Source organism: Myotis nattereri, assembly GCF_964212035.1.
Source record: "Myotis nattereri genome assembly, chromosome: 2".
In the NCBI taxonomy this organism is placed as follows: Eukaryota; Metazoa; Chordata; class Mammalia; order Chiroptera; family Vespertilionidae; genus Myotis; species Myotis nattereri.
This window is the reverse complement of record NC_138076.1, coordinates 26589531-26602670: the sequence shown is the minus strand read 5'-3', so window position 1 is coordinate 26602670 and position 13140 is coordinate 26589531. Positions and strand designations below refer to the sequence as shown.

Genomic DNA, 13140 nt, shown 5'->3' with positions numbered 1-13140 from the left:
AAAATTTGGCTCTCAAAAGAAATTTCTAGTATATATATAATTTCTCTCTCTCAACTAGGTTATTTTATGCGGAAAAAATTCAAAGTTACAAAATTATTTGCAAGTGACATCCCTGAAGTCTTCTGATTCTGTGAAGTTCTTTGCTTCTAAATCTAAAAGAAAGAAAAACACATAAAAATAGCAAGGAAGCAAATAATAGTGAGTTGCAGATAGAGAACTATGAGGGGGAAAAAGCCATCAATTTCACATCTGCTTAATGACAGGCAGAGCAAGGAACTGCGATGCATTTTGAAAACAAAGATGAAAAATCCACAGCAAAAGAAAAATGTAACAGATGCATTTTGGGATGTCATTCACTCCAAACTGCCTATTTTGCCCAACACCAACATGAATAGCATATTAAATGTGGAGACAGATACGCAAAGGGAAACAAGACTTGGTCATTCACAGCTAATGCAAGAGAAGTTTCCAAATGAACAAAAAGTGTGTTTTTCTATTAATGTGGGTGGTTTATCTAGCAGTGGGAAAGATGGGAGAGAGGGGGAAGGGGAATGTGAATCTCTACTAGCCTCAAAGAATAGTCAAGGCTTCATATTCAATGTATATCAGACAAAGAACCATGAACTTGTTAAAACAGATGAGGAACTGAAACAACCAGGAAGTATAAATATCCAGGTAAAACTACAAATCCATCTTCCACAAACTATTTTGGATTCTGCTTCATGCCCCATATTTGATCAATTTCAATTTGGAAAGCCAGAGAGGTATGCTAAGTTTTCCCCTCCAAAATCAGGGGAGGCAAAGACTGATGCAATATTTTCTGCAAAGGAATGTGTTGTCCCATCTGATACAAACCATCAAAGGGAGCAGACTGTTGGTATTGAGAGGAAAAAGACAGTGACTTTTGGTCCCTGCATGTCTGCTTTTTCTATATCCAAAGGGAAGAGAAACTTCAAACAATATTCAGATATAAAAACGTTAGTGAGACCCAAGTGTGGAATTTTAAAAGCAAAGAAACCATCAATTTCATACATACTCAATATCAAGGGTGGTGCTAGCCCAAAACACAGAAAAGAATTGGGATGCAACTTGACAACCAAAATGGAAGCGGTGGATCAAGGTAAAGAAATGGCCGATAAAATGTCCTCATTCATGACTATTGCACCTGACATGAATATGCATAGCAAGATAGAAAAAGACGTGCTAAGAAAAAAAAGACTCAGTTCTAAACAAGTAAAGCAAGCCCTATCACTACATGAAGAGAACATTACTTCAGATGACACCAAAGAAACCAGTCTTCAAGGGGAAGAGGAAGAAGAAAGTGAACAGGACACGTTACTAAAAGGAGTTCCAGAGCAGGGCAACTACTTCATATTCTGCTCAGGCCAGAAGGAGGAACTTGACCTTCACAAATCAGAAAAGGAAGGAAGTGGAAGAATTCTGTTTGTTACAGAACAAGATGTCCCACCACAAATGCAGCCTGCAGATCCAATGCAGGTAGAGGAGCCAAAGAAAAGCCACCAGACACAAAACGGCACAATATGCACAGCAAAGTCAAAGCTTCCTCTTATAAAGTCAAAGGAATCACTAAGAGATCAAGTTTTCATTGATCCAATGGGAGATGGTATCCCAAGTAATGGGAGCCATCCAGGGGAACTGTATAGTCATGGTAAAGAAGAAGAGCCAGAGTTTAATAAAAATCAACAAGCAACAGTTCTGCAGTCCTTGGCTGTCTCCATACCTGATCCACCCGAATCTAAAAGGCAGAGAAAGACATTTACATGTACAACCTTAAAATGTAAAATGAGCTCCAAATGTGTAACTAGGAAGGCAAGGAAGACACCAATTTCACAGAGGTTTAATATCCCAGGGAAGGGTTGTCAAAAAAATTTACCTTCAAAGATACTGAAATCAAGGATTTTTGACTTTTTGGTAGATATAAACTATTCTGAGGTACTGGAAGATCTTACTGCAGAGAGAAAGGAAGGATTAGCACAAGAATTGCCAGCAACGATGCCAGAGTCTTTGGCTTTATCCACACTTGCTTTACCTACAGCAAAGAGAAAATATTTAAAATGTTCAGGCAAGAGAAATAAAATGAGTCCCAAATGTGTAACTTTAAAGGCAAAGAATGCACTGATTTCCCAGACATTTAATATCACAAAACGTGGTCCACCAAGCCATAGAAGGCCGTTCGAATGCAACTTCAAAGTCATGATGGGAAAATATATACCTGTGGCAGATATAATCCGAAATGCCATTTCCTCTGCATTGCCTATTTCATTTGACATGAATGTGAATCATAGAATAAAGGTAGAGATAGACGAGCCATGGAAAATGAGATTCAGTCATGAACTACAACAGCAAGAGCAATCACCAGATGGAGAGCAAGCCTGCTGTGCCAGTTCCAGCGATAAAAGGGGCAGTGCCTCAAACAGCATGAAGAAAGCAAAAACCCCAGGTGGAGAAGTAGTCCCTTGGGACACTCAACACTTCAGTTTTAATGCTCCTAAGATGACAGAGCCTCTCTTTGTATACCCAGATGCAGAACGGATGAACTCAGCAAGGAAAAAAGTCCCAGAATTCCTTACCACTGATCAGGAGCTGCAGCAACAAACACTTTTCACACAACGTGTATTACATCCTATTCCTCGCTCTATTTTGAATGTACTTCCATTTGAGAAGTTACCAAAAAACACACAAACATACACAGGATTAAAAGATACAAGGAGTCCAAAGATTTTATCTCCAATGCCAGGGAAATCAGTTGGTGAATCTTTAAAGGATGCAGCACAGAGTGGCATCCCACTTGGAAAAAGCCCTAGGAAGGAACTTGCTAGTTCTATTCCAGAGAGAGAGATAAAGTTACAGAAGGATTTACCAGCCAGAAACCTTGAGTTTTCTTATTTCTCCGTGCCAGCTTCATCTGATTTTAAAGGGCAAAGAAATGCTGCACAAATCCCTAAGTCTAGAAGTAGGAAAGCACAGATGGTTTCAAAGACAATTAATATCACCAGGTCTGGTGCCCTTAGCCACGGAAAGCAACAGGATCCCATCTTGGAAAACATGGCCCAACAAAGATCTCTAGGTAGGTCATATATGTTTATAAATTCCTTTCTTTCATCTACACCTGTCTCACCTGCCATCAAAAACCATATAAAAGAAAAATCAAAGAAAAGTCCATTAAGGAAAAAAAGCAGCATTATAAGAGGTTGGGAGCAAGGTGAAGGAGAACAAGATAACGGAGAAAGACTATCTACATATTCCTGCAATAAATGGAGTACCTTCAAAAACATATTAGAATCAATATGGCAAAATGAAAAGAATAAACAAGATAATGAAATTTTATCCAAGGCAGGCCTACCAATTCTGAGTAGTATGGGACATAAAAAAGATCAAAATATGCTTATGGCAGAGCAAGAAGTGCAACAGCAGACACTGTGTTCAAAAAATACACCAGAGATAGTATGTTCTCCACAGATGATTCCATTTCAAACTGAAAAGCTACAGAAGAATATGCCACCACGAAAAGACACACTACATAGAATAGGTGAAGATATTTCATGTCCAAAATCAGAGAAAGCAGGGTTTGATTATCTTTTAATTGATGGATCAGAGTATAGTATGACATCAGGTGGGAGCCCTACAAAGAAGCTGGATGTTCACAGGGCAGGTTCCCTACACTCTAAAGAAGAAAAGGAAGACATAGCAACTCAAAAAGTAATAAATCACACAGTTGATCAAAATATCCCACCTACCAAGTCGGGTTACTCAATGCTTGGAGATCCATGTGATGAAAGCTCTAGAAGGAAAATGGGTGGTCATATTGCCAAGAAATATGAAGATCTGCAAAGAGATTTACTAACAAGGTCCACAATGTCAGTATTATCTGAGTCTAAAGTGAAAAAAGAGGTATTCAAATTTCCAGAAAGAAAAAATCTTACAGGTCCCATAAGTGTAACCATGAAGACACAGAAGTCTCCTTGTTCTCAGACACTCACTGTCACTGAGCATGGTACCCTATACTGTAGGAAGGAACAGGAATGCAACTCAAAATCTACAATAAAAGACATGCAACAAAGTAAAAGCATAGACAATGCATTTTCATCTCCCATACCTCTTTCAACTGATGACAAAACAGATGTTGAAATGTATAGAACATTAAAGGCAGAGATGGGCCAACAAAGAGTAAGATTCAAGAACTCTGTCTATCTAAAGCTAGAGAAATCAACATGTTACAGGGAAGCACACTTACAGAAGGCCAATCCCACTGATACACAGAACAATAGGTCAGGCTACACAATGGAAATGAATGTGCAACAGAACAAGGAAGAGGTTGCAGTGGAGACAATAAACCTCATGTTGCCGAAAAATAAAGAAGAGAAGATGCAGGGAAGTAAAGATGGACCAGGGGTGCTTATGACCCAAAGTTCTAATTCATCACCATCTCTCTCTCTCCTCAAATGGAATAAAGAAATGCAGAGAATATCATATGCAGGGGAGATGGTGCGTACTGAGCCAATTAGTGGTGATATCACGGAAAATGTTCAAAACAAGAAACAACATATGCCTCAGGAAGAAGAGACGAACAGAGATAAAACAGTAGCTATGAGAGGTATGACACATGCTGCAGATATAAGTATGAAGTCAAAGGAATCTCCTTCTTCAGATACACTCCAAAGAACAGAATTGCACATGAACATTGGAAGTCAAGGACAGAAGGTACATGAAGGTCAAGGTAGATCACCTTGTACAGTGCTAAGGAAAGTTCATGTTTCCAAACCTCCAACTGACCTCAAATTAGATAAAGGTACTCAAGTAGAGGAAGAAGAACTTGGAGTTAAAATACCCACTCTATTTCCACAAATGGTTTCAGCATTATCCAATGCAGAGAAAACAGAAGATAGAGAGACAATCGGTGGTAATGTAAGAAAAAGAAAACACCTATCACAGAAAGAAAAGGACAGAGAACAAAACAGAACCAAAGTTGATCAAGACTTGCTTGAAATTACAGGGTTTTCTTTTTCACAATTACCGCTCCCTGAGTCCTCGGGTGCAGGGAACAACAGTTATGCAAATTTCAATGAACATATCAGCTCATGTAATACAATAGTAGAAGCTAATCAACTTATGCCACATACAGACACAAAGGACAGAGTAAAAACAGAAGATGAAAAAGGAAAAAAACTCCCCCAAATAATGACTTTGAGAATACAGGCATCCCCACCTACACATCTGCTCAGTAAGAAAAGACAACCTTTGAATATTAAACAGAAGGTGGAAGATACACAGAAGGACAAAGGTAAGCCAGACATGGTTCTGAGGAAAGCCTGTGCTTCCTTACCTTCTCCTTTTCACCTGAAATGGGACACTAGAATGAATGAACAGGAAGACACACTAAGAACAACACAACCCTGTTTTCCACCGTTAAATATTAAACATTCATCCTATTCAGGCAAAAAAGCATATGCTACATCACTTGAAGGTTATATGTTAAAGAAGGATGATAGACTCAAAAGAGATATTGAGGACAAAATGCTCCCAATGTACATGGATCTGAAGGCAAAAAAATTACCATTATCTACATATTCCTGTAATAAATGGACTACCTCCAAAAGCATATTAGAATCAAAATGGCAAAATGAAAAGCATATACAAGATACTGAAATTTTATTCAAAGCACGTCTACCATTCCTGAATAGTATGCAATGTAGAAAAAATCAAAATATGCTTATTGCAAAGCGAGAAGTCCAGCAACAAATACTGGTCTCAGAAAGCATAACAGAGTCAGTTTCTTCTCCGCTGATGATTCCATTCCAAACTGAAAAGCTACAGAAGAATATGCCACCAATAAAATACATACTACAAAAATTAGGTGAGATTATTTCATGTCCAAAATCTGGGAAAGTAAAGTTTGATTATCTTTTAGCTGATGGAACAGGGTATAATACATCATCTGGTGGGAGCCCTACAAGGAAGCTGGATGTTCACAGGGCAGGTTCCCTACACTCTAACGAAGAAAAGAAAGACATTGTAGCTCAAAAAGTAATAAAAGACACAGTTGATCAAATTATTCCACCTACCAAGTCAGGGGACTCAATGCTTGGAGATCCATGTGATGAAAGCTCTAGAAGGAAAATGGGTGGTCATATTGCCAAGAAATATGAAGATTTGCAAAGAGATTTACTAACAAGGTCCACAATGTCAGTATTATCTGAGTCTAAAGTGAAAAAAGAGGTATTCAAATTTCCAGAAAGAAAAAATCTTACAGGTCCCATAAGTGTAACCATGAAGACACAGAAGCCTCCTTGTTCCCAGACACTCACTGTCACTGAGCCTGGCACCCTATACTGTAGGAAGGAACAGGAATGCAACTCAAAATCTACAATAAAAGACATGCAACAAAATAAAAGCATAGACAATGCATTTTCATCTCCCATACCTCTTTCAACTGATGACAAAACAGATATTGAAATGTATAGAACATTAAAGGCAGAGATGGGCCAACAAAGAGTAAGATTCAAGAACTCTGTCTATCTAAAGCTAGAGAAATCAACATGTTACAGGGAAGCACACTTACAGAAGGCCAATCCCACTGATACACAGAACAATAGGTCAGGCTACACAATGGAAATGAATGTGCAACAGAACAAGGAAGTGGTTACAGTGGAGACAATAAACCTCATGTTGCCGAAAAATAAAGAGAAGATGCAGGGAAGTAAAGATGGACCAGGGGTGCTTATGACCCAAAGTTCTAATTCATTACCATCTCTCTCTCTCCTCAAATGGAATAAAGAAATGCAGAGAATAACATATGCAGGGGAGATAGTGCATATTGAGGCAATTAGTGGGGATATCATGGAAAATATTCTAAACAAGAAACAACATATGCCTCAGGAAGAAGAGACGAACAGAGATAAAACAGTAGCTATGAGAGGTATGACACATGCTGCAGATATAAGTATGAAGTCAAAGGAATCTCCTTCTTCAGATACACTCCAAAGAACAGAATTGCACATGAACGTTGGAAGTCAAGGACAGAAGGTACATGAAGGTCAAGGTAGATCACCTTGTACAGTGCTAAGGAAAGTTCATGTTTCCAAACCTCCAACTGACCTCAAATTAGATAAAGGTACTCAAGTAGAGGAAGAAGAACTTGGAATTAAAAGACCCATTCTATTTCCACAAATGGTTTCAGCATTATCCAATGCAGAGAAAACAAAAGATATAGAGACAATTGGTGGTGATGTAAGAAAAAGAAAACACCTATCACAGAAAGAAAAGGACAGAGAACAAAACAGAACCAAAGTTGATCAAGACTTGCTTGAAATTACAGGGTTTTCTTTTTCACAATTACTGCTCCCTGAGTCCTCGGGTGCAGGGAACAATTATGCAAATTTCAATGAACGTATCAGCTCATGTAATACAATAGTAGAAGCTAATCAACTTATGCCACATACAGACACAAAGGACAGAGTAAAAACAGAAGATGAAAAAGGAAAAAAACTCCCCCAAATAATGACTTTGAGAATACAGGCATCCCCACCTACACATCTGCTCAGTAAGAAAAGACAACCTTTGAATATTAAACAGAAGGTGGCAGATACACAGAAGGACAAAGGTAAGCCAGACATGGTTTTGAGGAAAGCCTGTGCTTCCTTACCTTCTCCTTTCCACCTGAAATGGGACACTAGAATGAATGAACAGGAAGACATACTAGGAACAATGCAACCCTGTTTTCCACCGTTAAATATTAAACATTCATCCTATTCAGGCAAAAAAGCATATGCTATGTCATTTCAAGGTTATAAGTTAAAGAAGGATGATAGACTCAAAAGAGATATTGAGGACAAAGTGCGCCCAATGTACACGGATCTGAAGGCAAAGAAATTACCACCTCCACATATACTTAATACCAAAGAATTGCGTTGTGAAATTAAAGAGCAAAAGAGAAAAGTACAGGAAGATAAAAACAAACTAGTTACGAATATCAAAAACATTTGTGCCTCTTTGGTTACTCTACCATATCTTAAATTTGAGGCCACAGAAAGAGAGGGGTGCATGATAATAATTGCAAAAGAGCCTCTCCCACAACCTCAGTCCAAGGAATCATCACATGCGGAAGCAATTGACGGAGAACTTTCCACTGATGTAAAAGAATTAAAAGAACTCATGCTACATAAAGAAGCAAAGACTAGAGAGAAAACCATGGATATGAATAGTATCTTGGATCCCATTGATATGTATCTGAAAAGAAAGAAATCACCTATTTTACTTATATACAATCTAAGTGACCTTCAGAGGAAAACTAAAGAGCAAAAGGGAAAGGTTCAGAAAGTTGAGCCAACTGGTGTGATGTTGATTAAGACTTGCACTTCTAGCTCTCCCCCAGTGCACCTTAACATGAATATCAGAATCAGGGAAAAGAGCATTTCGCCCTTAACAAGATCCTCCGTTTCCCCAGTACACTTCCAGGAATCATCAAGTGCTGAGAAAGTTGTATATGTAGAGCCAATTATTCCTGATATTTTAATCCGTCCACAAGAGGGAAAGCAATGTGTGCCACAGAATAAGGAAGAGGTTGGTGTGGAGACGATAAACCTCGCGTTCCCCACACGTCAAGAAAAGAAGACACAGGGAAGTAAAGAGTGTGGCTTTAACAAACCAAAAGAAATAGCTTTGCGGAATGAAGATGACTCAGGAGTACTTATCAGAAGTCTTTTTATTTCTGGGATGAATCTATCTCAGACGGAAGAAGTGGTCGAATCTGAGACAAAGCAAGAAAGAAAGAACAGAATCTGTTTTTCTAAATTCCAGGAGAAATCATTAACAGCTAGTGAAATTGTTGAGAGGGACAACTCCAGCACCGTGAAAAGAGGAGGCCAGAATTTTCCAAGCATAGTTCCAGAAGATTCTCAGCCCTCCACGGTGGACCAACGACAAATGCAAAAACCTCCTAGTGTTAAACCAGAAGAAAACCTCAGCAGTGAAGTGAATAAAATAAATGTAACTCTACAAACAGAAGGAGGGGTTGTTTCCGAGCATGATAGCTCCAGGGTCATAAAAGAACCTGACTTGCTTACTATCGAGCAAGAGGAAAAGGCGCCAAAGCCCATTCTAACACCCACAGAGTGTCCAAGCATGTCTGAAGATCCAAAGGGAAATGTGAAAATTCACATGAAAAGTACCCTAAGAGTAGAAGGACATGAGCATAGGGATCAGAGTGAGCCCATACAGGGCACAACCACACAAAAGGTCCAGCAACAAAACACTTTTTCAGGAACTGTACCTACACTACCCCAAGTTGAAAGTAATGAAATAAAACTAGTGGCAGATAGTACAAGTAGAGAAAGTCTACTTCCTTTTTATGATGCAATTAAAAATGTCTTTGAATTCCAGATAAAAAATATGATCCAAGACAAAGTTTGTACTGATAAACTGGACGAAGTAAAAGCTCATTGTCCTGATGATTGGAAGTCAACACCTTTTTCAGGGGATCCAGATATTACATCCACAACAGAACATCCTACATTTCAGCCAAAACCCATTGTAGAGTCAAAAGCACTCGAGATAAAACTGAATCTGATACCCAAGATGGCAAAACAATCCTTCCAAAAGTCCAACTTTTATTCAAAACAGACTATTTCAGAAGATAACAGTCGGAGGCTCTATCCAAGACACAAAAAAATGAGCTTTTTATCTCTAGAAGGGATTGATACTATCACACTTCACTTAAAACACAAATCCCAAAAAGATTCCCCTCAGATCAGCTGTATGAAGACACTGACTGTTGTTTCAAGTGGCAGCAAGGAGATCATGACAAAGGTGAAGAGTATTAGTAAGCTAGAAAGTGGAACATCTTCAGTGACTTCTGCTAATAAAATGCCCATGTCTCGAATTCTCCAAAACTACTCAGAGGAAGAAAAAGACAAACTTCTCATACACTTCTCTATGAAAACACTGGAGACCCAACTGAAAGCCTTTCCCAAAATTGTAACGGAATCTTACTCAATGGCCGATACTCAGGCTAGAAAGAAACCTTTATCTAAATGTACTTATTCTGGTGTCAAAGTACCAAAACAAAAAAACATAATTTCGTTAGGGTTTGAGGAAAAATCTCTTCATCAAATAGAACTAGATTTACAAAGTAAATACCTTCGTTTTCTCCTGGGGCTTCCGGTAGAAAGTATGATCCCTAAGCCAAATACACTTCCCAAACATATCCTTAAGTTAAACACAGCTGCGATGTGTAAAAAAGTAGACGATGATGGAGAAAGTGGTAGTCTTTCCATTGATACAGAACTGTTAGAACAACCTATCTCTTTCAAAAAGCAAAGCCCCCATGAAAACTCATCATTGATCAGGAGGTTCCCGGAGCCCACCTATGTGTGTGCTTCTGACCCTGAACAACATGGAACAGCACAGGAAGACACTATGATTCTTTCAGTGTTAAAACCTCATCTGACCCCAGAAAAAGATAAACATCACGTATGGTTTCAAGAAACAGCTAGCTTAGCTGATTACCATTCAATCCAGACTTTTCAAGATTTTACTAATCGTCAAACAGATATTGCGAATTCAGCTAACTTGGAAAAATGCTCAGCTCTTGAAAAACATGAGAATGAACAAAGTACGTTTTTAGAAGCCAACCCTTATTTGAGTCAGGAATCAGAAAATATGCTATATGAATTACAGAAAAGCATTCCTTTGGAAAATCTTTACAAGATGAAACAAATCCAAACTGATTTGAAACCACTTTACAGTGATAATTTGGTTTCTCATCCTGTTGGAGGCTGTCGAAAACCTTCCTCAGCTGTGACAACGCCTTCCTACGAATCCCACAGCACCAGAAAATATAGGGCTCCCCCGACAGTGCAGTCTCCTCACTGGCTGTGTCACAGTTCACTAAATACTGTGGAGGTTCCATTTGCATCGCCTACTAAATTGAGTGAAGAGAAGCTCTTGTGGATTACAGAAAGCTCTTTAGCTCCCTTAACAGAATCAAATCTTAAATTACATCTTGCAAAAAGCCAAGACAAACCTCACAGACATCTAGAAAGAAAGAAGTCAAACCTTGATTCATATAGAAACCACGTTCACTGGGACTGCTATCCCAATTACACACAGAGTAAAGCAAAACGCACAAGGGAGAAGAAAGTGCGTGATTGTGAGCCAGAAAGAGCAGGTTATTTTCTGAGCAAACGTAAGTCAGCATCAAAACCTCATCAAGAAGATTTCAATTTCCATTATGAAGGAAAACAAAACCAGCCATTTTTTTATGCCTGTGTACCAGCCGACTCACTGGAGATTATACCCCAAACCATTCGCTGGACGATCCCCCAAAAAACGTTAAGGAAGAGAAACTTCAAAGTTCCCCTAGTGGCAAAGATTTCAAGTTCTTTCCATATGTGGAGCTTCTCCAAAAAGTTGGGGCGTCACTCTTAGAGTCCTTCGACCCAGTTTAAATTTATATTACCATATCTAGATTCATCTGAAGTAGAAATCTGGCTGTAATTGTGCTATTCTGTGAAAAATAAAATCATATAAAGTCAAATGGTTTCTTCATAAAGTATTGTCTAAACTGATCTATTTTATTTCTCCAGTAGATTTGCACAGTTGTCCCGGGAGGCCAGGAAGGGAAAGCAGATGACTTTGGGTTTGGTCCTACCAAGCATGAGTTCTCCCTTTAGCTTCTCCTGCCTCCTCATAATCCCCAGGGGAGAGGACCCAGACATGGAAACCCTCTTCCCAGTCCACATCAATGACTGAAAGGTGAATTTGAGGAAAGGTAGCCTATAAATGAGATTGATTGAGAGAGAATGACCAGAAAGTTAGGAGAGCATAGAGCAGTGGTTCTCAACCTTGGCTGCACATTAGAATCACCTGGGAATCTTTTTAAAATCCTGATTTCTGGGCCTGATTCTCCGGAAATTCTGTTTCTTTGTTACTAATGTTGTGGCCCCACCCCATAACAAAGAAACAGAATTTCTGGAGGATGAGGCCCAGGAATAAGGATTTTAAAAAGATTCCCAGGTGATTCTAATGTGCAGCCAAGGCTGAGAACCACTGGCCTAGAGACTAAAGGGAGAGTTCTAACTAGCAGTGAAGGTTCAACATTGTCAAGTGCCACAAAGCACCAGGGTGAATACTGGTCTTGAGAACCCAGATCCCTCAGATGGCTTTGTCCTCATCCCTGACCTGAATGGGAACCCACAACAGCTGGATGACCTGTTCCCGATTGCCACCCGCCATCACCAGGACATCAGGTGGCTTTGGGACCTCACTCCAGAGCACCTGTCACTGCTCAGCTCATCTTCCAGGATGGGCAGGAAGCCATCCTGCAGGGTTGCCAAGAGACTCTTCCTGATGTTCCTTTGCTACCTGCCCTGTTACCACCTACCTGCACCTGTACTTCACTGCCCTGGGCTTTGAGGCTCATGGCTCAGCGTGGAGCAGGCGCACCTGTTGGCAGGTGAGTGTGAACCCGGAGTGTGATCTGGAACCGGCAGAGCACCTCACCTTTGCCCTCAGGACTGATGACCCTCTGCTGCCCACTGTCAGGAGAACATCATCGAAGTGTGGGGTTGGGGATGAGGGTGCAGGCAGAGGGATTCTCAGCACCAATTGAATTTTTTAAAAATGTATTTTAGACGGACTTAGCACGTTAATAAAGTATTCGTCTTCTTTGGAAAAAATATTTTGGCTCATAAAAATTCTATAATGTTAATTGTTTTATTATTACAATGACAAGACAAATGAAAGTTGTTCATACCACCTTACATTTCCTCTATTATAAATGCTACTTGATCTTTTAAAAACATGTGTTTCTCGCCAATCAGAAAGGATATATGCACCCCTATGTTCATAGCAGCACAATTCACCATAGCTAAGATTTGGAAACAGCCTAAGTGCCCATCAGCAGATGAGTGGATTAGAAAACTGTGGTACATCTACACAATGGAATACTATGCTGCAGTAAAAAAAAAGGAACTCTTGCCTTTTGCAACAGCATGGATGGAACTGGAGAGCATTATGCTAAGTGAAATAAGCCAGTCAGAGAAAGATAAATACCACATGATCTCACTCATTTGTGGATTATAGAGAACAACATAGACTGATGAAAAGGGACAGACCCAGAGA

The 13140-nt window shown here is 39.5% G+C and overlaps 1 protein-coding gene across 1 annotated transcript; it reads left to right on the top strand.

Annotated features, from left to right (window-relative positions):
- Nucleotides 1-300: 300 nt before the first annotated feature.
- Nucleotides 301-11465, top strand: CCDC168 (coiled-coil domain containing 168; the record flags this gene model as incomplete). The annotated part of the gene is given in 2 exon segments (XM_081083862.1): nt 301-11428; nt 11431-11465. Coding segments are annotated over 2 exon segments (11163 nt in total).
- Nucleotides 11466-13140: the final 1675 nt, after the last annotated feature.